The sequence below is a fragment of the Podarcis erhardii genome (genome assembly GCF_964252035.2).
Source record: "Podarcis erhardii genome assembly, chromosome: 15".
NCBI classification, from domain to species: domain Eukaryota; kingdom Metazoa; phylum Chordata; class Lepidosauria; order Squamata; family Lacertidae; genus Podarcis; species Podarcis erhardii.
In genome coordinates, this window is record NC_138505.1 from 14,756,854 (window position 1) to 14,782,107 (window position 25,254).

Below are 25,254 nucleotides of genomic sequence, written 5' to 3' on the forward strand. Positions count from 1 at the left end.
CATCTAAAGCAGTGTTTCCCAAACTTAGGACTCCAGCTGTTTTTTTGGACTACAACTCCCATCATCCCTAGCCAGCAGGACTAAATGGTCTGGGATGATGGGAACTGTAGTCCAAAAACAGCTGCATTAGGCACTTGAACAAGAGCATGGAGCTGTCTCAAGGGCTGGTGGAAGAGACTGGACAAGCAATTCTCCTCAGGTTGCATCTGCATTTTAATCTGTTTTAGCATTTTAACTTTCACATGTCTTATCAAGCTAAGGCTGTCAATTTCCCTTGATTTTATTGTTTTATCTTTTTGCAAAAAGCTTTGAGATCTCCCCCCCTTTACAATCTGGCAGTGTATAAATTTCTTGAAAAATATAAATAAAGCTGCCTTGGAGGAAAGGTGGAGGACATAGATGCAATCTATAAATAAGGTCATCTCATGAAAGTTGCGGCTGTGGCAAGATTTGAACTCAGGACTTCTCAGCTCAGAGCTGGGTTTTAATCACTAGCACAACCTCCCAAACCCTGTCTTCTGGGCTTATGCGCTGAAGCATGCAGAATACTAATAAAGAATAACATGCCCCAGATCATGGGTAGAGTGCTTTTCTGTCACCATCACTAAGATTCATAGAATCATAGACTTGGAAGGGACCCTGAGGATCATCTAGTCCAACCCCTTGCAATGCAGGAACAGGCAGCTGCCCCTTGTGGGGAATCGAATCTGTGACCTTGGTGTTATGAGGATCATGCGCTAACCAGCTGAGCTAACCACCAGTACTGGGACACAGAGAAATACTTTCTAAAGTGTTGAATCCTTGAGAAATTATTTTACATGAGTAGAATGTGCCCTTTCATTTAAAATCCATCTCTGGGTTATTTGTGGGGCATAGGAATTCGTTCATCCCCCCCCCAATATAGTCTGGCCCCCCACAAGGTCAGAGGGACAGTGGACCGGCCCCCTGCTGAAAAAGTTTGCTGACCCCTGATCTTCAGGCTCGGGATACAGAGGCAAACAGCCTCCAACAGTGGAGGGCAAACTTAGCCGCTGTGGCTGGTAGCCACCGACAGTTTTATCGCCCACCAGTTTGTCCAATCTTCTTTTAATGCCACCCAAGTCAGTAGCCATCACTGTGTGAGCAAATGCCACCAGTAGACCCACACCACACATTTAAAGCACATCCATGCACATGACTCCCCCCAAAGAATTGTGGGAACTGTAGTTCCCACCCACCGTACTACATTTCCCAGCACCCTTAATGAGTTCCCAGGTTTCTTTGGAAGAAGTCATGTGCTTTGAATGAATGTGTGGGGTGGATCTGTCTGCAATTCACCTGTCCCCCGTGTGAAAAAGTCATTTTTCTCTGTCCCAAATCTCCCAACAGTCCACTCCATTGGATGCCCCGAGTTTTAGTTTTCCGTAAGGTGGCAAAACGACACTCTAGCCACTTTCCCCCAAACCCTGCTACATTCTGCACCCCACTTGCTTCGCCCACCCAAAACGTCATAACTTTTCCTCGCAGGGGGAGTTGCTCTCCACCACCTCCTTGATGTTGCCCTTTTCCAAAGCTTTTCCAGGGCCTTTTGGAGGTGAGGCACCCAGAACTGTCCACGGCACAGTATTCCAAGTGTGAAGAGAAGCCTTGTTTCAATGTCACAGGACTTTTATTACTTCCCAGTAAGGCTGCAGTTTTCCCAGTAGTGATGTATGGAAGTGAGAGCTGGACCATAAAGAAGGCTGATTGCTGAAGAATTGATGCTTTTGAATTATGGTGCTGGAGGAGACTCTTGAGAGTCCCATGGACTGCAAGAAGATCAAACGCATCCATTCTTAAAGAAATTAGCCCTGAGTGCTCACTGGAAGGACAGATCGTGAAGCTGAGGCTCCAATACTTCGGCCACCTCATGAGAAGAGAAGACTCCCTGGAAAAGACCCTGATGTTGGGAAAGATGGAGGGCACAAGGAGAAGGGGATGGCAGAGGAAGAGATAGTTGGACTGCGTTCTCGAAGCTACCAACATGAGCCTGACCAAACTGCGGGAGGCAGTGGAAGACAGGAGTGCCTGGCGTGCTCTGGTCCATGGGGTCACAAAGAGTCGGACACGACTAAACAACTAAACAACAACAAAGGCTACAGCATATTTGGGGTCCAACAATTAACAACAGCAACAACAAAAGGTGGGGAAACGTTATTCAAAATGAGGATGGCCAAGGTACACCAGTCTCAAGGAATACAGAGTTACCTCCTAGAATTACATACAATGTAATCAGCTTGCTGTGAAAAAACACAAAAAACCCAACACCCTGGGGCAATGCACCCATTTTGGAAAGCCTTGCATCCTAATTCAATGCATGCTTAGAAGGAAGATTCCTAGGCATTTTGGTCACCTCCACCCTGCATATTTAGGGCAATCTTATACCACTTTGATAGCCACAGATTCCCCCACAAAATATATATATTCTGGGAACTGTAGGGGGGGTCAACTATTAGCACTGTTAACAGTTCCCAGGATTATTTGGGGGGAGGTCGTGACTGTTAACAAGGTATAGGAACGCTTTGCATGTATGGTGTCAATGTAACTAAATAGGACTGACACCCAAGCAGACACGGTGTTAGGCTCGCACTGTTACTTCCTAACGTGGCACAAACAGGACTGTAACGGAAGATTTCCTCTTTGAGATTGCCGAACTGGACTTGGGAAAGTTTAGTCTCAGAGGAAGCAGTAGCCAAAACAAAAAAAAAACCCAAGAACAAGAAACTCATCAAATGTACTGGACTTCAGTGATTTTTCAGGCCCTGTGTTTGCCACTGATGCTATTGTTTCAGCCTTCTCCAGTCTCACACCCTCCGGATTCTCTGAATTACCTCTCCCACAGCTGGGCTGGGCTGATTGGTTTTGGTCCTGAATGCCTGGAGGGCACTAGATTGCCTAACTCAGAGGTTTTCAAACCTTTTTGAGTCCAGGGCTCCCCACCCCCTGCCCAGCCTCAGAGGCACCATTCACCTGGGGAACTCGCAACAAACAGCTGTACAAGCCTTTGGGAGGCAGAGACATGAGAGGGCATCAGAGGAGGGAGGGGAGGAAAGAGGGGCAGAGGCCAGTGTTGCCCAAGGCACCCCTGAAAGGAACCCCAGGGGGCCCTGGCACACTGGTTGAAAACCACTGGCCTAACTATTCGGTGCCCAGCCAAGGAGGTGGGGACACAAAGAGGATGGGGAGGGGGTGATCCAGACACTTACAGTGCCACTTAATCCATGGGGGAGGGCATAACATAATGGGAAAGCACTCAGTCCTTGATTATTTCAAAAGTCTCATTTGATTCCCCCTTGAAACAGACCCTAAGGATCCCAAATTCCACCCCTCCCCTGGCCTTTGCTTGGGATCAGTGCATCTGAACTCTCTCCCTCCCTCCCACACACCCACCCCCTTCAATTGTTTGACTGAGCTTTGTTCTCCGTGTTTACTGAAGTTTCCCATTCCAGGTAGGTAGGGAAGGGGGCTGGGGAGAATGCAGCCTTTTTCTCCATCAAGGCCCCTTATCCAAATCCCTTGGTTGGTTCCTCTTTTCTTTGGGTGGGGCTGGAGGGGAGAATATTGATAAGACAGCACAGCCTGGTCATATGCATGATTTCCCCCCTCCGCACAAGCAAACCTCACCTTTTGTTTTCGTTTATTCCTAAATGAACAGAGATTTTTTCCTGGTGGTGGTGTAGCCTGGTTTTCCAGCAAATTAGGGGACTAGTGCTTGCACACTTTATCTTACATCTCAGATTCCACAAATGCCACCCCCCCAAAAAGCAGGCACATGGCTTCCCCCAAAGAACCATGGGAACTGTAGTATACCCTCTCACAGAGCTACAGTTCCCAGCGCCCTTAAGAAACTACAGCTTTCAGGATTCTCTGCAGAGAGCTATGTGCTTTAAATGTATGGTGGCCTCACTCCTTTTTTCTTTTAAGGGAAAACTGAGAATCTGGGTTTGTTTGTTTGTTTGCTTGTTTAGTTAGTGGGTTGCTACCCAAAAAAGTCTGAAAGTGACTTAGTGCAACAGATAAAAACAATTAAAACAAGAACATTTAGACTAATGTACAATACAAAATATCTAGATTATAGGATATGGGTTCATGGGAGGGGCAAAGGGGGCAATTGCTCCCCCCAATTTACGAAGAAAAGTCCGAGGGGGAGCATAAAAAACCTAATTTGCCCACCCTCCAAAAAAAGAAAAAGAAATGTGTGCGTGGGGGAACAACAGCCAAACCCAGGCGCCATCCTGGAAAATCGTGGGTGCTTTAAGCACCCGCCCCCTCCTTCCCCCTCTCAAACCGGTTTGGCAGCCAGGTAACAAAAGGTAAGGACACCGTTATTTCCAAACGCATGCGCCATCCCCACCACACCCCCAAACATCTGATCTAATTAGAGGCAAGGAGAGGGACGAGTTTTGCTGGAGTCTCTCATTCTCCTGGCGCAAACAGCCGAACTCGCGTCTCGCTGGGGTGGAGGAAAAAGCATCTCTCCCCCCCCCCCCCAACAACAGCGAATTCCACCGCGAGCGCGCAACTAGCCGCTGCCCAGACGAGGTGGAGGTGGAAAAGAGACGGCGAAGTGCGAGGGACTTAACCTGCCCGCCTCGCCGGCTCCCTCCCACCTTGCTCGCTGTACCTTGACCCTCCGAGTTCAGCCCGGGGCGCCAAAGACGAACCGGCTCGCGGGGACAGGCGAAACCGAGCGGCTTTGGAACGTTCGGCGCGCGGGCGTTCCATCCGTAGAACGCCGGGAAACATTTTTTTGTCTTTCTGAACGTTCCATCCGCAGAACGTCGGGAAACTTTTTTGTCTGAACGTTCCATGGGCGCCCGTTAATAACGAAAACTAATAGGGCCTTTGTTTTTGTTTTTTTGCTTTGTTTTGTCTTGAAGTAGCGGGGGAAGAGGAAGTGGGCCAGGAGTAAGGAAAAGGGGCCATTTTTGGGGGGAGTAGCGGGGCTTTATTTATTTTTTAAATTTTTTTAAGCGCTCACCAAAACAACTTAAGATGCCCAGAGCTTTCCTCGTGAAGAAAACTTGCGTTTCTACCGGCAAGAGGAACTGGAGCGAACTTCCCGATGAAGAAAGAGGCGAGATTTACGTCCCAGGTGAGTCTTGGAGGAGAGGGATCTGGAGTGTGGCGAAACAACGGCCGCGGCGGCTTTAGAATTAAAAAACCTTTGCTTTCGAGCGAGTTTTAAATTTTATTTATTATTTGATTTTTTTAAAGGAAAATTGGTTTAGAGATGAAAATGCCTCCGGGGTGGGGGAGGAAAAGAGAGGAAGGAACCAGGTGGCGCATAACGGCCACCATCGTTGGAGGGCAAACTTACGGGCTCCTTCGGGGCTCCGGCACATTCCGGAGAGGCTCCGATCCCCACCCACTTCGTTTCCTGGAGGAAGGAGGGGGGTGTCTGAGGGGAAACTGGGAGGAAGGGGGAGCGCGGTGGGTGAGGGGGAGGAGGAGCAGGAGGAGATCATAACTCCGTTCCCCATGAATCACCTCCAGGCAAAACAAGGGAATCGCTGCCTTACTCATGGCAACTCCCACACAGACCTTTTGTCGGAGCGGATCGCACCTGCGCGGCGCGCCGGGCCATCCAGACCTGCCGCTCGCCTGAGAATGCTGGGAAAGGGCAGTTATGCGCGACAAGGCTCCGCTCGATCAGAGCGTGCGGCGTTTAAACACGCCGGCGAAGGGGCTGGTTGGTTGGCGGGGAAGATCGAGGCGCAAAGGGCGGCGGCGGCGCCTTTTCTAGGATGGGATTGGGCGCTCCTGACGCCGCTCTTGCTGCTCCCACGCTAATTAAACAAATGCAAACAAGCAAATTTAGAAGTTAGTTAAAGGCTCGCTTCGTGCTACGGATTGAGGTGTCAGTGTTTCTGCCAGCACCGTCCGGAGGAGTTTGTGCTGATTTGGGGTTAAACGATCTGAATTTTTAAAAAGGCATAAACATTTGAGTTTCTGCAATATTTTCACTAATAATAATAATAATAATAATAATACCATAGACGACTAATTTGGCAGCCTAGGGCTGTATCCAACTGAGTCAAGTGCCGGATTTACGGATAAGCTAAACAAGCTATAGATTAGGGACCCACTCACTTGGGGGGCCCAAAAAAAATTAAAGAAAAAAACCCTTCCAAAAAGAAAAAAACATTTCCAAAATATAAGATAAAAAAGACAATAAAAGAAAACCTACATACAGCAACAGTGTTTTGTGTTGTGTAAGTAATGGGCCCCCAATCATTTTATGTTAGAGCTTCATAATTATTTCACTATTAATATACTTCTTCTTAATTATATTTCAGTTCAACAATTACTTTGATAAAATACATATTTTGTTATGTGCAAATGGCTTTAGATACCTGTTAGGTCCATAAATTACCATACCGTATAGCATATATTCAATAAAAAAACAGTGACAGTTTGTTGTTGACAGCTGGACATATAAAGGGCCCCATTACCTTCAGTAGCTTAGGGCCTCATCAAACCTAAATCCGGCCCTGAACTGAGTCCTGCTTGGAGTAAACCCACTGAAACCAACGGACTTTAAGGTACTGTAGTCATGGCCATTGGTTTCTATGGGCCTATTCCAAATAGGACTTATTTGAATACAGCCATTGCTTTAAAAAGAGAGAGAGAGAGAGACTGCAGGAGTTTGAAGTGGTATGCAACAGTCAGAAATTGAGCTGGGTGCCTAGCAGGATTCCCAATGAGTGTGTGTGACTGGCCTGATGAATTTCTGCCTGCCCTACAGCTGTGAAACATGCAGAAAAGCAAAGTATAACATATTTTAATAAATCAGTAACTCTCATGGGTGTAGCTAGGATTTATGGCTTTATGTTGGGGGAGGGCAGAACCGAGCTGTTAGTTAAGTACATTTTTATTTACTGGAATTGGGGGGAGGGCAGCTGACACCCCCCTCTGTTCACCCATGATAATCCTCCCACTAACATACACCAGAAACCTTTGCCTAACTCTTGCATCTCCACCGCTCAACATTCTGCAACAGAATAAAACCCTGCGAGTGAGTTCTGGATTACAGCCTCTTGCCCTAACTGCTAGGCCCTACTCCTTTCCTTAATACAGGGTACAGAACGATAGTGCAGTAACTACTGGGTGTCACTTCCCTTCAGGGAGCAAGCAACAGAGAGGAAGAAACTGCATCTTGACTTTCCCCTCTAATTACTCTGCACTTGCGCCCTAGACCAGTGTTTTTCGGCCTTGGTCCCCCAGTTTCTATTGGACTACAACTCCCATCAACCACAGCCAGCTTAGCCAACGGTTAAGAGTGGTGGGAGTTGTAGTCCGGCAACATCCAGGTTGCACCCAAGGTTAAAGAACGCTGCTACATGTTTGTCACTTCATTTTACTTCCAATAATTATAGGCCTCTTTTCATCACAGAGTGTCACCACCAATAAAACAATTGATCAGGTAATGCTGTGTTGAAAACGAAAACTTCAGACAAGATTGTGGGGGCGGGGGGAATCATAAACAGGCGTAGTACAACTTGCTTGAAATTGTTTTTGAAGCGGAAAGGTCTTAGTCAAGCACATCTTGGGAGGGAGGGAGTTCTGCGGAACTGGGTCCACAGAACTGAATGCTCTGTTGCTGGTGGATACAATGAGCTTCTCATCTGAGACCACAAACAGAGATGCCACAGGAAGATCTCATTGATTGGGCAGGAGGCTAAGGAATCAGGTGGTCCTGAGGTTATCCTGGACCCAAGTTTGTAAGTTAATAGAACCCTGAACTTGATGCAACCACATTACTGTATGAGATCATTTCCATAAGGGTAGCTCTGCCAGGCTCTGTACACACCATATATTTAAAGCACATCCCGCCCCCCGCCCCCAAATATCCTAGGAACACTAGCTTTTTTAAGGCTGCTGGGAACTGTAGTTTTGTGGGGGGTAAACTACAGTTCCCAGGAGTCTTTGCAGTACGTGTGCTTTAAACATATGGTGTGTGTACAGCTTTAGTCTGTGGTAACAGCAGTCTTATGACATCTTCAAAAACAAGCACATTTATTACAGCAATACGGTGGTGTGGTTAAGTAATTTTACAGTCTGGTTACATGGGGAGGGTGCCCCATCTTAAGACAGTAACGTGTGTTCCTTGACTGTCCTTGGAATGTGGCAAGCCAGCCCTTCTGTGTGGGTTTTTTTTGGGGGGGGGCATTCCTGGTCATTCTACTGAGTGGGGACCTGGGCTTCTCCCCCTAATGGCACTACTTGTGGCGTAGGTTTTGCAACTCACACTTTGCTTTGATGAGATGCATGCTGCATAATCTCTATTGGCAGGTGGTACCTCGGGTTAAGTACTTAATTCGTTCCGGAGGTCTGTTCTTAACCTGAAACTGTTCTTAACCTGAAGCACCACTTTTGCTAATGGGGCCTCCTGCTGCCGCTGCGCCGCTGGAGCACGATTTCTGTTCTCATCCTGAAGCAAAGTTCTTAACCTGAAGCACTATTTCTAGGCTAGCAGAGTCTGTAACCTGAAGCGTCTGTAACCTGAAGCGTCTGTAACCCGAGGTACCACTGTACACTGTATGGGGTAGTGGGAGAATCTTGAGGTGTGTAAGAGACAGAATCATAGCATTGGCAGGGATGGCGAGTGTCATCTTGTCCAACCCCCTTCAATCTTTTGTCCAATTTGGGGCTCGAACCCACAACCTTGAGATTAAGAGTCTCATGCTCTACCAACGGAACATAAGAAGAGCCTGACTGCTGCCGGATCAAGCCAAAACCCATCCAGCCCAGCCTCCAGTGGCCAGCCCCCAGTGACTGGTATTCAGTGGTAGACTGCCCTTGACTTTGGAGGTTCCATTTGGCTATCGGGGCTATGAGGCCACAGAGAGCAGCAGGGTGGTCATGAAGAGAGTGGGGTGGTGGATGGTGGCACCTGGCTTGGTGATGGAGGGGGAGCCCAAAGGAATTAGGCGGACGCCTGGCGCTCTGCTCGTAAACCTCCCTGTCTGTCTTGGCAAGCATCACAGGGCCTGACTTGAGAGTCTGTAATTAGCTTTTAATTAATCACGCTGGAAGCCTGCTCCTGGTTTCCTCAATAGATTCCAATGTGCTGACATGGGGAAAAGAATTCCACTGGTTCCTGCTGGCCCTCTGCTGAGGACCAAAAGGAAAACAGCCTGCCTTTCATCTGTCTGTAAGCTGTATTAGTTCACTAGCAAAGTGTTTCCGCGGGGAGTCTGGGTTAAAGATAACAGGAGGGAAATTGAGGCTGAGACACACAATTACTTTGCTATATCCTGAATATCCTGCCTTCTCTTCAAGGAGCTCAAACTAGTGCACATGATGTAGTATGGGGGGGGGGTGGTTAGAGTGTTGGCTTAGGACCTGAGAGACCAGGGTTCGAATTCCCACTCAGCCACGACACTTGCTGAGGTGACCTTGGGCCAGTTGCTTTTTTTCAGCCTAACCTACCTCACAGAGTTGTTGTGTGAATAAACTGGGGGACAGCCATGCACACCACCTTGAAACCTCCACCATGAAAATGAAATATCCACCTCTCCCTGTGAGGAAATTGTGTGCTTCATGGCTAAATAGGCACTGGAACCCAATCTCTAACCACTAGGCCATGCTGCCTCCCCCCCACTACCTCTTTTGAGGTAGCTTTGGTGGGGTCACTCCCTCTCTTGAGGGTGATCTGTAGCCTTCCTTCAGAGGTTGTTGGAACAACCGCCATCAGCCGTTGCGGAGTTCGAATCTCACCACAGCCGCAGGTTGTTCAGTTTCCTCCTTCCTGATCTTGATTGCAAGCTCTCTGGGGCAGAGGCCTGTGTTTGTGGCTCTGCTTCTCTACAAACAGCCACACCGTGCTTTCTCTAAGTCCCACATTCTGACGCTCCATCCCACTCTCCTGTAATTGTGTCACATACTAGTGTGACCAAGAAAGTGAACCTGGGGCGGAGCTATGGAGATTAAGGTCTAGGGCTGGGGAAAGTTACTGGGCCACCAGTGATGAGGATATTTGATCTAGCCCCCTCCCCAATTACAGCTAATAATAATAATTTAGTATTTATACCCCGCCCATCTGACTGGGTTACCCCAACCACTCTGGGCGGCTTTCAACATATATAAAAACATAATCAAACCATACCCTCCAACATTTCTCTGATGAAAATAGGGACGTCCCATTCCATAATAATAATTTTACCATTTATAACCCACTCATCTTACTGGGATGGCCCAGCCACTCTGGGCAGCTTCCAACATAAATAAAAACAGTGCTTTTTTCTAAAAAAACATATTTAAGGGTACTCTTATTTTCCTACTCATATTGAAATATTGTCCCTCAATGAGGCCAGACTTAGGTTCACAAAAGGTTTAGGGGTATGAGTACCCCTGCTTCCCCCCAGAAAAAAGCACTGTATAAAAACATAATAAAACATTAAACATTTTTTTAAATTCCCTATATATGATTGCCTTCAGATGGCTCAGTGGTCAGATAACTCCATACCCTCCAACATTTCTCCAATGAAAATAGGGGCATCCTGAGGAAAAGTGGAACATTCTGGGATCAAATGAGAAACTGGGACGTGTTCTCTAAATCAGGGATGTCCCTGGAAAATAGGAGCACTTGGTGGGTCTGTAAAACATTACACATTAAAAAGCTTTCCTATACAGGGCTGCCTTCAGATGTCTTCTTAAGGTTATGTAGTTATCTCCCTGACATCTGCTGGGAGGGCATTCCACGGGGTCGGTGCCACTACCAAGAAGGCCCTGTTCCATTCCCCCCCCCTACAGTGCCAGGCTGGAGACCCTCTGGCCTGCCAGATGTGGCTGGACTCCAATGCCCATCAGGCCCAGCAAGCATAGCCAGTGGCCAGGAATGATGGGAGTTGTAGTCCTGGCAAGATCTGGTGGGCCACTGAATAGATCAGGCATGCTGCCTGGGGGAGAGCGTGATGAGTGTAAGGAGCCCAAGACACCTGGAGGGGCATCAAGTTGGGGAAAGGGTGCTAAACTAATGAGCTGTCAGGGAGGACGCTGTGACGATGAGGTTAAAAACTACCTTCCGCCGCTGGCATTGGGTGCCTTGGCCCTTCCTGCTGGTGTTCCCATAGTGGAGACCAACGTGTCCCAGTCACACAGTCCCCTTTTCATAACGCTGGGTACTTTGCTAGTCACAGCAGCGAGATGCTATAACTAATTGTTCTAGTTGTGCATATTGGGGGGTTCTGCGAAAGAAACACTCTGTACCTGCTCAGAGACACTAAGAAATTACTTTTTTTTTAAAAAAGGAAAGAAAGCGGAGGATCTGGAGAGGATGGTTATTTTATTTTACTCTTCTTTTTATATCCCACCTTTTCTCCAAAGAGCTCAATGTGGCATTAGCTGAGGTCCCTTTGCCCCCCCCCGAAAAATATTTGAGGAGGCTGCCCCCCCAGTTGATGGGCATTGCCATTCAAATGGTGTGTGTGTGTGCTGCATCTTCTGATCGATGCAGGGTGGGGCTTCCCTGCCCCCCCCAATATTTTTTTCAAGTTGGCACCCCTGGATGACATACACAGTCCCCCCTTCTCTGTTTTATCCTCACAACAACCCTGTGAAGGGAGGTTAGGGATTTGAACCCTGGTCTCAGGTCCCAGTCTAACCCTCTGGCCACTGTGCAACACTGACTCTCTGCCTTGCTTCACCCCCCCCCCCAACTGATAACCACACTTCTCTCCTTTTTGTGGAACTTTGAAAAACAGCAGCTTTAATTGTGGCTCAGTTGGAACCTTGGTTCAGCTCTGGAACGTGCCAGGTGGTACAATGCCTCTGAGCACGTGCAGAGATGCTGAGTAACTGCAGTCAGCCCTGACAAATATATCTGCAATTAATATAGGGGGTGGGTGGGAAGGAAGAGAGGTGACTTTTCAGGGAGATTTAAGTTCCAGACCCTCCTTTCAAATTGCAACTGCTTTGGAACAAAACAGTTTCATCAAACTCTTTTTAATTAAAGAAGGAGGGGGGAGGAGGAACACCCTGACAAATTTGACAGGCTTCAAATAGCTTGCCAGTTCACTCCGGGCTCCTTGACGGATAAATCAAAACGAAACTTAATACTGTTTCCGTGCGAAGAAAGTGGCTCAAAGAAAATGTGCGGAGACTTTTCTTTTTAAAAAAGTTTGGTACAAATGGGTTCTCCAGTCTGCAAGGTGTATCTGAAACTTTGCTTAAGTTTTTTCCCCTTTTAATATAATTATCGTTGATCAGCCCCATTTTGGCTACTGACCAGCTTTTGGCTGGCCATTGATCAGCCCTTTTCTGCAGACCCGGTGAGGAGGGCTTGGGCTTGGGCATCCTTTGTCTCCCCGTTGCCTTTTGAGCCTGGCTTGTTGTGTCCTGAGCCTTTTGTGACTCCCACTTGGCCGCTGCCTAGTGCTGAGGTGTTCTTTCTCTTTCCAACGGAGCCGAGAAGAACGGGAAGGTCGGGAAGATGTGCTTCCAGTTGGTTGGAGGGCAATTGCGACATGTGCCCTCCCACCCCGCTTCCCCCCCAGGCAGGTGACAGGAGATGGAATTGTGGCGCCGGCCCGGAAACGCTTAATTAACTACCTGGGCTGGGTTGGACTTTCCAATAACATCCCGGTTAACCGGTTCTGAGCTGTTTACTTGCTGTTACAGCTGACCCTGGGAGGTGAGGATGATAGTGGAAGGGAAGGGGGTCAGTTGTGGTGGTGGGATGGAGAAGGGAACCCCGTGACATTTTCAGTTGTGTTCCTGTAATGAGGACTAGCGCCTTGGGGTGGGGGGAGATGGGTGTTACGTGTTATTCTACGCTTCCTGTCTCTGTGTGTTTTCAGTGTTGCATCCACTTACTCCACTCTTTAATTAGCCACTTAATTAAAAGTTAGGCTATGTACACCTTTAAAGCACATTCAGAGCACATTCATTCCCCCTCAAAGAACACTGGCCACTGTAGTTTGTTAAGGGAGGCTGGGAATTGTAACTCTGTGTGTGTGGCAGGGGGAACTACAGTACCCAGAATCCTTTGAGGGAAAGGATGTACTTCAAATGTGTTTTAATGATATAGTGTTTACATGGCCTTAGTTTTAGGGCAGGGTTGAGAAAGCCTTTTGCATGTTCTCGGAGTCCAGCTCGCATTGGCCCTAGCCAGCATGGCCAATGTCAATTTTTTATTATTTTTATTTATTTTTATTAGATTTATATATACCACCCTTCATCGAAAGATCTCAGGACGGTTCACAAGATAAAAACACAAGAAAAAACCACAAATAAATAGTCAAAACAGAAGCAACAAAACAGTAACCCTCCTTCCCACAAACACATTTAAAATACGGTACTTTAGAATATTCATTGGGGATAATGGGAGTTGTCGTTGCGGTGGCATGGGCCACAGGTTCCCCATCTCTGGTTTAAGTATTAAGTGAACACATATTGTAATCCTGTACCCCCTTACCTGTAAATAACCCCCACTGAATTCAATGGAACTAAAGAGTGGGGAACCTGCAGCCCTTTCTGGTGTTCTTGGACTCTGTCTCCGACCAGTCCCAGCCAGCCTGGCCAATGGTCCAGCAACATGTCATGGATGTTCTAGGTAAGATCCCTGCATTGCAGGAGGTTGGACTTAATGCCCCTTGGGCTGTGTTAGAAATTAGCCAGGCGCATTTTGCTACTGGTGTGGGTCCAATTGCGACTAGCTGGAGATTTCTGGGCACCAGGTTGGTGACCACAGTTTAGAAACCTCTGCCTTAATCTATGGAGACCCAAGTTTGGGAAACCTTGACCAGGGGGGACAAGATGGCACTTCTCAGATCCTTGAAGGCCTATTGCAGCAGTGAGGAATGTCTTCCCTTCCAGAGATTCTCGGACCACAACAACTTCCATCATCCCTACTCCTTAGCCCTACTTGCTGGGGCGAGTTGTGGTTCAGCAACATTTGGAGTGCAACAGGTTCCCCACTGCTGGCCTGTCACCTCCATGGAGTCAAAGACTTGCTCCCTGCTGCTGTCCCAGAGGGCAGGTCTAACTTAACGGGATTGAGTTACAGGACAGGAGATTTCGGCTGAATGTGAGACATTCATTTGTCGAAGGCAGGGATGTCCCTCTGAAGGCCAGCAGCTGGGAAGGGCAAGCAGAGAGAGGGATTGTTGCACACAGGTCCTGCCTGCAGGCTTCCTATTGGGGCATCCGCTGTGAATGCTGGGCTGGATGCATCGTGACTATTTCTATGTTCTTGTACCAGTGGAAGTGACCACTCCCCAGTGTGGTGCAGTGGTTAAGAGCGATAGACTCGTAATCTGGGGAACCGGGTTCGCTTCCCTGCTCCTCCACATGCAGCTGCTGGGTGACCTTGGACTAGTCACACTTCTCTGAAGTCTCTCAGCCTCACTCACCTCACAGAGTGTTTGTTGTGGGGGAGGAAGGGAAAGGAGATTGTTAGCCGCTTTGAGACTCCTGAAGGGGAGTGAAAGGCGGGATATCAAATCCAAAACTCTTTCCCACCTTGCAGTCTCCTTGGGCGGCTATGCCCTGTGGAAGGATCTGGAGCCTTCGGTGGCCGAGCCGCCGTCGTACCCGATGCCTTTGGACATGACGATACGGAGCTCCACCTACACGGCCGCCCAGCCCCATTGCACAGCCCAGGTCCCAAGTGGGGTGCATCAGGATGAAGAGCCGGGGTTCTTGCACCCCAAGATCAAGGTATGAGCTTGATAAGAGAGGGAGATCTCCTACGTTTGAAGGGATTTCAGGTAGCTTTAGTACGAAGGGTCTGTTAGAAATTAGCAAGGCGCCAGGCGCGTTTTGCACCTGGCTTCCGGCCATTTGCAACCAAGTGAAGATTCCTGGACTCCAGGAAGGCGCCTGACATCTCCACCATCTGGAGGAGTATGCGTGGGGATCCTTGGATCTTGACTGTTTTCACACACTAATACTCCACCCTATAGAATTCTATTTTATCTGCACAATCTGAGGGCAGCTGCCCGTGCCCTCCTCTGGCTCCATGTGGGCAAGTGAGTCTCACAAAGCCTCTTCCACCGTATTTTCTCTGCAGGTGACGCAAGGCGACGGTCCTGGGGAGCAGTTCTCCTGCCCCTACTGCAAGAAGGGCTTCTCCTACCAGCGCATGCTGAACCGCCACTTGAAATGCCACAGTCAGGTGAAGCGCCACCTCTGCCCCTACTGCAACAAGGGCTTCAATGACACCTTTGACCTCAAGCGCCATGTCCGGACGCACACAGGTGAGCTGTGGTCCTCTCTTACTTGAGAGCAGAGTTGAGGCAGGCTGGTGAAGAAACACAGGTGTCTCCACCTCCTGCTGCAACAAGCTCCTCTCCCCACTGGTCTCCCAGGACCAGGAGAGGCGTGAAACGGGAGGAGCAAAGTCAGGCATGCTGGCGTAGTCTCAGATTGCTTGGGGAAAACTCTGGAGAGGTGTAGACTTAGGCAGCTGCAGGAAGGAGGGGACCTTTAGTCTCAGCAACTGCCTCATAGGGGCAAGACCTACTGGAGAGAGCTGCTCCACTAGGTCTTGCCCCCATGGAGTTGCTTACTCTTCTCTACTATGCAGCAGTGATTCATTTATGGATCTGCCCTAGTTCAGTAGCAGCTGCAAAAGTACCACACCCTTCTGAGTACACGTAAAAGTGCTCTGCTTTTTGCAGCAGTTACTGATCTGCCTGCCCAAAGACGAATGAGAGGGGGTGCCAGCCCAAGAAGAAGGTGCTTTAATACCATTTGGAAAGTTGAAATGGAGCACATTCTGCTGTTGTAAGAAACAGGTCTTTCAGTGTGCCAGCACCTGTACTTTGGAACTCCCCGCCTATTGATCTCAGGCCTTTTTCTCCCTGTGTCCTTTTCAGCGCCTGCTAAAATTGTTTTTGTATATGCAAGCCTGTCCGGGCATGTATGAGCTGTCATGTGTTTCCATCTGGTTTTTAGCTTGTCACTGATTTTAATTAACTTTCTTTTTTAAAAAAGTGTTTAACTCTTTTTCTGATAATCTCATTGTTTCAAACAACACATTCAAGCTTTCCGATTGCACTGTTTCTCCCGCCCAAATGCCTCTGTGTTTTGTGTCCACCGGTGCACTAAAAAAAGGACTTTTGTTTCCCACTCTTTGCAGGCGTCCGCCCTTACAAATGTGACCTTTGCGACAAGGCTTTCACCCAGCGCTGCTCGTTGGAGTCTCACCTGAAGAAGATCCACGGGGTGCAGCAGAGCTACGCCTACAAAGAGCGCCGCGCCAAGCTGTACGTCTGCGAGGAGTGCGGCTCCACAGCCGACAGCCAGGAAAGCCACTTGCGCCACCTCCAGGAACGCCACCCTGACAGCCCGCTGCTGCGCAAGGCCACACGCAAGACGGCTGCTGCTGTCCACGCCGGCGCGGCACCCACTGTGCTGCAGGGGGGGCCTTGCCTCTGAAATGTGTGCCTGAGTGTTCTCACGCGGTTGGGGAGGAAGTGCCTGTCCCTGTCCCGCGACCCTCTGGCACCCCTCTTCTGCCCTCCGTGCCCCCACCCCCTCTGGCAAGCACAACCCTCTTCCTAGCTCAGGGATTCTCAAAACTTCTTATGCTGGTGACTCTCCCAAGTGGGAGACAGGGCCGGCATTTTTATTTTGAATCACGGCACAGAGCGAGAGGGAAAAGGAGAAGGGACTATGTTGGAAGTATGACGTCAAATGTCCTTTTTTTCCTCTGGGAGGAAGGAGCCGGAAAGCAAAACCCAGAGCGTGAACTCAAAGTGGTTTTCAGGCCCAGGAACGAGAATTTTCCAGTTGCTGCCTTCAATTCCACCAAGGAATTGCCCTCCAAAAACCCAGTTATTTGGAGAGAATGGAAGGGGGAGGTTGGCTGTGTGGGCAGTGGTGTAGCATGGGTTGCTAGCGCCCGGGACCACATGGGGGAGTGGGTGGGTGGGAGGGAAATAGATGGAGTACGCATGGGCATTCAACTACCTAATGGTGTCCACGTCACCCAGGAAATCACAACTGCAGAGATTTTTTTAAAGAGTTGTCCGGAGAGGTCACTTCCTGGTTTGCATGGAGAAGCTGTTTTCAACTGAGCCCAGCAACAGAAGTGCAAAGCTGTGTTGAGGCAGCACTGGGTGTTGAAATTTTGTGCCCCTAACAATTTTGCACCCGGGGCAACTGCCCCAGTGGTACACACACACACACACACACACACACACACTATGCCAATGTGTATGCCTCAGCCCTAGGACTTTGCATTGTTCTTCAGAGTGATGCTAAGAGTGCCTTAAGAAAACCCCTCTTAAGACAGGGTTGGGGAAGCTGGGGGGTCCTTGAGATGTTGTTGGACCCCAACTCCTATCAGCCCCAGGTCACCGAGTTCAGAGGTCAGGGAGTCCAGCAACTTTTGGGGTGCCACAGATTCCTCATCCCTGTGATCTCATGGGTTTTGTAAAAATGAAAAAGCATACCCTTAGTAGAGTAGTAGATAGTGCAGGAAAGGGCTTCTTTCTTTGCACAATGGTCATATAATCATGGAAGGGACCTCAGAGGCCTTCTAGCTCAGCCCCCTGCCCATGCAGAAAAAGTGCTGCTACAGCATTCCTGACAGGAGGCAGTCCAGCCTCTGTCCCTCCCACAGACATGTAGCTGTTGAATCCAGAGGTTTGGGTGGCTGCACATTTTCCTGATTCTGTGAACCAGATGCAGCCTCTAAGGCATGGATTTCCCTCTTTGTGTACTGTAAGAAATGAATGTTAAACATGAGGCTGCCTCTGTATGAGTCCCCGTTCTGGCCTGCCAACCAGCCTCTACCCAGAGCTGCAAATCCTGTTTTGCCTTTGTGCCATGGCTTTGATTGCATCCCATAGCTGCTTTCCTTTGGAAAGCAGCGGTGGAGTTAACTGTCCTGTCACATCTCTGTGCTAAGCTACTATAGGGCCGGCCCTATCGTTGGGGAGGTTGGCTGATTTGGGGCGTCATGAAACGGCAGCAAATTGTGAAAGTTATTTAAGTTAATAATGTAAATTGTATTTTTTTATTATTGCGGGGGGGGGGGGGGGGAGAGAGGCACTTGTGGGATATTCTGCCTTAGGTGCCAAAAGTAACTGGACTAGCCTGGTGCATTGTTGCCACGCAGGTGTGATGGAACAGTGGGAACGTCAGCATCTTAATGGGACCGGGGCATAAAGTAAATTATATGAGGGTGTGAGTTTTGTTTACATATTGGTCTTCTTTCTCAGATCTGCTGGGAACAGAGCCAGGCCTGTGAATTTTTAATGTTATTATATTATTATTATTATTATTATTCATAATCAAGGATTCTCCCTCTCATGAATGAAAATAAAGGAACTGAATATTTTGCGAGTCTGTAGGGTGCATTGTGTTTTTGGATTCCAACAAAGCAGCCTTCAGTATCCTGGTACCTCCAATAGATGGGAGCTGTAGACCACCAACATCTGGAGGGCATCAGGTTGGTGCAGGCTGCAAAACTCTAGGGCTGAATGCTGCAACTACATTTGCTGGGCCCAAAGGGTCTCGCTCTGGATCCAAACTGAGGCCCACAAGCTGGATTTGGCCTCCAAAGAATAAGAAGGTTTCTGCCCAGTTTGGTTTGTAGGGAAGAGGAAAAAAATGTTGCTAATGCAGGAAGGTTTCTGCAATCCCTTTCAGCTATAGGCACCCAAGGCATCTCACGAAAACCCCAACTGTCTACATAAGAAGAGGGACCCTGCTGGATCAAAGCCCAGTGGCTCACCTCGTCCAGCTTCCTTTTCCACAGTGGCCGATCAGATGCCCAGTCTGGGAAGCTTGGATGCGAGGCCTGAGTAGTCCCTTGGGGGTCACTGGAAGGAGGGCTCACATGGGATCATATTCAGAGGCATAAAAGGCTTTTATGTGCGGGTGTGACTAAGTGTGTGTGTGTGTGTGTGAGAGAGAGAGAGAGAGAGAGAGAGTTGGGGTTTGGTCTTTCCCCTTTGATTTACAGTTATTGAAAGAGGGTGAGCAGGAAAGCCCTCCTCAAGGCCACCCCAATACATTTTGGCACCTGAGGCAAACCACAAAATGGCGCCCTTCCACCATGGAAGAAGCTGGGAGTGAAGATCTACCTCAGAAACAAGGGGTGGGGGGAAGCGGCAGCGGCAGCAGGTGATGTGTTCCTTGGAGGCCGGATCCTGCCATCCCTGTGGATCCTAAGGTGGTTGCCTCACCTTGCCCCATGAGTGGGTCCGACCTGGCCCTCCTTCACACATTTCTGCCTGTTTTGTTACTCTTATTTAGTTATTGAAAGAATTAACATATTACCTTTAAGGTATGGGTGGGTGGCAGCTTTCTTCACAAGAAAGTTTATCAACAGTGAAGCTTACAAATCAGTGTGAGCCCAAGGAGATTTACTCTAAAACCACCCCAGGGAGTCTAGTCCTGGTGCTTCTTGTTTCTTGGATGAATAAAAATTCTTGTTGAGGTGTTGTTTTTGTTTTTTTTAACTAGGGGAGCAGTGAGAGGGAAGACCAGTTATGTTATGCAAAGTTAACTAAGCAACCTCCTTTTGACAGGGTTAGGGTGTTGGGGAGACAGAAGCCTTGAGAGGAGTGGGGGAGAATAAAAATAAATCGGAGGACAGAGAAACAGTGAAGGAGAGTAGATTTTGGGGTTATCGGCGGCGAGAATGAAATCGGCTTTGCCAGGAAAATGGAGGTGGAGGAGACAGCTTGCCCAAGAGGCCCATGCTCTTTTCTTCTTTAAAATGAGGGCACATTATACTGTAAACTGGGTTTGCATCCTCTTCTGTCTGGACCTGCAAAGAACAATCCAAGTTGTAAATGTACACACAACCAGTCAGAAACTGTTCCTTACATGTAGCTAAACATCCCCTTCTGTTAAACAGTTTATGGAGCAGAGGAAAGAAGGACAGTGTAGAAATTATATATATATATATAATCTATTTTGTCTGAGGATCTGAAATGAATGATATTGACAGGCGGAAACCTCTTTTAATCCTTGCTTTTTAAAAGTGGCTCAGAGAACACGATTTTGTTGGAGAGCTTCACCACAAAATTTGGAGAAGTGTATTTTTGAAGGCCATTTGAGTTTTGGTTGGCATGTTGCTTTTAACCCTTCCCAAGACCAATTCTATTTGCCAAGAAACAGACTGGTGATTTTTTTTTTTTAGTAGGTAGCTTTGCATTCCTCAACTACTATTTTGGCATTAAAACCTGAACATGGAATACTTGCTGTGGCCAGCAGAGGGTGCACAGATATTACACATAGGCAGTGGATTTTGAAGATTATAAGACAAGCACTTAGAACAACTACAAATGCCACACACCAACTGCAAATTTTCTCTCACACGCCGATTGCAATGGCATGTTCTAAGATGACACTTGCGGCAGCAGATATCTGGAGCATCTGAAAACAAAGAAAATAGAATTTCAAGCTTCAGAAATATTGCTTTTAGGTAAAGGGACCCCTGACCATTAGGTCCAGTAGTGACCGACTCTGGGGTTGCGGCGCTCATCTCGCTTTACTGGCTGAGGGAGCCGGCGTACAGCTTCCAGGTCATGTGGCCAGCATGACTAAGCCGCTTCTGGCGAACCAGAGCAGAGCACAGAAATGCCATTTACCTTCCCGCCGGAGCGGTACCTATTTATCTACTTGCACTTTGACGTGCTTTCGAGCTGCTAGGTTGGCAGGAGTCCGAGCAACGAGAGCTCACCCTGTCGTGGGGATTTGAACCACCGACCTTCTGATTGGCAAGTCCTAGGCTCTGTGGTTTAACCCACGGTGCCACCCGCGTCCCTACTCCTGTGCAAATTCAACCCATAGATCAGGCATGGGGAATGTCAGGGATGGGGAACCTCAGCTTCAGGGCTGAATGTGGCCCTCCAGACCCCTCTGCCTGGCCCCTGGAACTCTCCCAATGCCACGCCCCTCAGCAGCTGTGCTCCCCAAGAGTTTTTGCCAGACTGGAATGTGTCCTCAAAGTGGATAGAGGCATGCGTCTAGAAAGCTTTGTCTGTTGGGTGGCTGGAAGACACCATTGCTTCATCTACTTGTTGTCTTTGGCCCCCTGCCCACCTCTGGCATGATGCCAGTGCAAAGAGGCAATGCAGCCCTTGTGGGAGGGCAGTGGCTCATTAGCAGAGCAGGCAGAATTCCTGGGTTCAGTCCTCAGTGGCATCGCCAAGTAGGGTTTGGAGAAATCCCACTGATATCTCACACCAGGTCCTGGGCGCCACTCAGTGTGAAGTCCAGGGTTGCCTTCCCTCTGGTTGGTTTCTGAACCAGCTGTTCAAAAGCACAGTCATTTAGGGAGTCTAGAAATCTTGCCTCTTCGTTGTGAGCAGAACACTCGTGTAGCCTGGAGAGTTGCTGCCAGTCCGTGTAGACAATACAACAGTTTCCAGTGCTCCTTTGGGCTGAAAATGCTCCCCATCTTTCCTCTCAACTTTGACCCTGGGCATCGAGGAACTAGTGACCTGATTTAAACTCCAGGATTTGGGTGAAGGTTTCCCCCCTGCCTGCGTGGTTTCCCCGAACTTGATGTCTGTCCCTTCATTGGGTACTTAAATTCTTATTCCACTGACGTTGAAGAGCAGAGTCCAAACACTGGTCAACGATGCAGACAACTAAGTCATATGTCCCTTGTAATGGGAGCATGCACAAGTAATGAGGATGTAGTTGCAACATTTTGGCACTTAATTGAAATCGGAACATTTTATGTTTGGCTCTCGAGATGCCTTCGGTGAAACCACTGAGTGCTGCTGCTGACCTCAGGATTTTTTGCTTGAGCTGTGCAGACACCAGAACTCTGGAGATGCTGCACACAAGCCCGCAGAAGTACTCGGACTCTTGTTTTTAAATCACAAAAGTGTTGAATAATAATAAATAATAAATTATTATTATTATTATTATTATTATTATTATTATTTGAAACCCTTGAAAGAAGCTCAGAAGGGGATGCTTGTCTCTCATCAGGCATAGCATTAAAGCAGGGGTTGGGAAAAGTTTGTAACCCAAGGGCCACATTCACTTCTACGCAACTTCCCAGGGGCCACACTCCAGTGGGGGCGTGGCCAGAGGCAAAAGAGGGTGGAGCTACTGATACATATTTCTACACAATGATGTCTACACAACCGCCACACACCTGCCTATCATCCACCTAGACCAGGGTTCCCCACACTTGGTTCTCCAGCTGCTGTTGTACTACATCTCCTATCATCCTTAGCTAGCAGGACCAGCGCTCAGGCATCATGGGAACTGTAGTCCAAAAACAAGTTTGGGAAACCCTGATCTAGACAAGTGAGATGCATAGCAAGGCCAGCGAGGGGTGTGGCCAGCAGAGAGGGTGTGTGGCCTGAGGGATAATTCTGAGGGTCAAATAGAGAGCCCTAGGAGGCCACATTTGGTCCCTGGGCTTAAGGTTTCTCACCTGGGTCAATGGCTCTCCAAGGTTTAAGACAAGAGCCAAATCAGGAGTCCTCATGGATTGGCCACAGGGCCTTCTGCATGCACTATGGCCCTTTCACAGCAGATGGAGCTGTTGGCTCTGCTCGTGTCTTTCTTGTCTTCTGCTAGGGGCCACCTGGCCGAATTTATGGAGGAGGGTCTTATATTTGAAAGGGCATCATTTCCTCTGTTTCTTTGGGATGCCTGCTCCAAATCTGTTTTAAATAGCAAAAGAGCCTTAAGGAAGGATAACAGGGATGGGGAGCAGGTACTGAGCAGGCAGACTCCAACATCCCACCAATCAAAATCAGGATTTGGTCCTGAGCTCTCGCAGGAACCAGCTGACTCATGAGAGAGACCCAAAAAAGGAGCGTCCTTTGGTCTGCTGCTCTAGTGGGAGTCTGCTAACTCGTGCCAAAATACCAGACCAAAAGATGGATCCAATCAGAAGCCGAGATGGCTTCTGTAATTCCAGGATGTCCCATTCAAATCAGGACGGTTGAGGGGTATGAGGTAACCTGGTCAATATCTTGCTTCCACTATGATGAAATTGGGGAGGGGAGGGGAGGGGAGGGGAGGGGGACCTTTCTCAGCTCAAAGGCCATATTCCACTTCCAGGCGCCACATGCCCTTGGGGGAAGGAGGGTACAAGGAGCAAATGATTCAGCAGAGGAAACACAGCCCAGAATAACTAAGGAGATAGTACAAGAATACTTGGCTAGTTTAGATGCATTCAAGTCTCCAGGGCCAGATGAACTGCATCCAAGAGTATTAAAAGAACTGGCAGATGTGATCTCAGAACCACTGGCAGTCATCTTTGAGAATTCCTGGAGAACAGGCGAAGTCCCGGCAGACTGGAGGAGGGCAAATGTTGTCCCTATTTTCAAAAAGGGGAAAAGAGAGGACCCAAATAATTACCGCCCAGTCAGTCTGACATCAATACCAGGGAAGATTCTGGAGCAGATCATTAAGCAAACAGTCTGTGAGCACCTAGAAAGGAATGCTGTGATCACCAATAGTCAGCATGGATTTCTGAAAAATAAGTCATGTCAGACTAACCTGATCTCGTTTTTTGACAGAATTACAAGCCTGGTAGATGAAGGGAACGCAGTGGATGTAGCCTACCTTGATTTCAGCAAGGCATTTGACAAGGTGCCCCATGATATTCTTGTAAAGAAGCTGGTAAAATGCGGACTTGACTATGCTACCACTCAGTGGATTTGTAACTGGCTGACTGACCGAACCCAAAGGGTGCTCATCAATGGTTCCTCTTCATCCTGGAGAAGAGTGACTAGTGGGGTGCCACAGGGTTCTGTCTTGGGCCCGGTCTTATTCAACATCTTTATCAACGACTTGGATGATGGACTCAAGGGCATCCTGATCAAATTTGCAGATGACACCAAACTGGGAGGGGTGGCTAACACCCCAGAGGACAGGATCACACTTCAGAATGACCTTGACAGATTAGAGAACTGGGCCAAAACAAACAAGATGAATTTTAACAGGGAGAAATGTAAAGTATTGCACTTGGGCAAAAATGTGAAAAGGATCTAGGAGTCTTGGTTGACCACAAACTTGACATGAGCCAACAGTGTGACGCGGCAGCTAAAAAAGCCAATGCAATTCTGGGCTGCATCAATAGGAGTATAGCATCTAGATCAAGGGAAGTAATAGTGCCACTGTATTCTGCTCTGGTCAGACCTCACCTGGAGTACTGTGTCCAGTTCTGGGCACCACAGTTCAAGAAGGACACTGACAAACTGGAACGTGTCCAGAGGAGGGCAACCAAAATGGTCAAAGGCCTGGAAACGATGCCTTATGAGGAACGGCTAAGGGAGCTGGGCATGTTTAGCCTGGAGAAGAGGAGGTTAAGGGGTGATATGATAGCCATGTTCAAATATATAAAAGGATGTCACATAGAGGAGGGAGAAAGGTTGTTTTCTGCTGCTCCATAGAAGCAGACACGGAGCAATGGTTCCAAACTACAAGAACAAAGATTCCACCTAAACATTAGGAAGAACTTCCTGACAGTAAGAGCTGTTCGACAGTGGAATTTGCTGCCAAGGAGTGTGGTGGAGTCTCCTTCTTTGGAGGTCTTTAAGCAGAGGCTTGACAACCATATGTCAGGAGTGCTCTGATGGTGTTTCCTGCTTGGCAGGGGGTTGGACTCGATGGCCCTTGTGGTCTCTTCCAACTCTATGATTCTATGATTCTAAGAAGCAACAAATGTCAGTGTACTCACACGCCTCTCTCTACCTTCCATCCAGCAGTGGGCGGAGTCAAAGTGGGTGGAGCAACGGTGCTGGCTTCTACATGCACGGACCCCTTGTACATTTCTCCATCCTCCAATCGGGTAAGCAAGAGGCAGTGTCTGAGTTCAAGGACACACCCCAGCCTTACAAAAAAGCAAGAAGAAGCAGGGCTTTTGAGAGGCCTAGTCTGAGGATGGAGACACATCCTGGAAAGAACACAGAGGCATATGGAGAAGCCATAGAGCACAGCCTCCAACATTTCTCCGATGGGAAAAGGGACATCCTATTCCGCAATAATAATAATAATGTTATTTTTTTATATCCCGCCTATCTGACTGGGTTGCCCCAGCCACTCTGAGCAGCTTCCAACATATGTAAAGCATTACAGTCATACCTTGGGTTGAATATGCTTCAGGTTGAGTCTTTTCAGGTTGCACTCCGCGGCGATCCAGAAGTAATGGAATGCGCATGCGCAGAATCTTAAAATGACATCGCGCACATGTGCAGAAGCGGCGAATCGCGACCCGCGCACGCGCAGAAGCAGGTTGCGTTCGCTTCAGGATGCGAACGGGGCTCCGGAACGGATCCCATTCGCATCCAG

The 25,254-nt window shown here is 48.4% G+C and overlaps 1 protein-coding gene across 1 annotated transcript; it reads left to right on the top strand.

The window, feature by feature from the left end:
• The first annotated feature begins 4,450 nt into the window (after positions 1-4,450).
• Positions 4,451-16,881, top strand: OVOL1 (ovo like transcriptional repressor 1). The gene is made up of 4 exons (XM_081842561.1): positions 4,451-5,113; positions 14,492-14,682; positions 15,035-15,221; positions 16,106-16,881. Exons 1-4 carry the CDS (start codon positions 5,014-5,016, stop codon positions 16,402-16,404), a joined length of 777 nt encoding a protein of 258 aa, XP_081698687.1. The 5' UTR covers positions 4,451-5,013; the 3' UTR covers positions 16,405-16,881.
• Positions 16,882-25,254: the final 8,373 nt, after the last annotated feature.

Excerpts from the sequence above, each read along its gene's own strand:
- OVOL1 (XM_081842561.1), top strand. The coding sequence starts at position 5,014 with ATGCCCAGAGCTTTCCTCGTGAAGAAAACTTGCGTTTCTACCGGCAAG. Across the intron at positions 14,683-15,034 it reads TCTTGCACCCCAAGATCAAG|GTGACGCAAGGCGACGGTCC; the intron begins GTATGAGCTTGA and ends TTTTCTCTGCAG. Across the intron at positions 15,222-16,105 it reads CCATGTCCGGACGCACACAG|GCGTCCGCCCTTACAAATGT; the intron begins GTGAGCTGTGGT and ends CACTCTTTGCAG.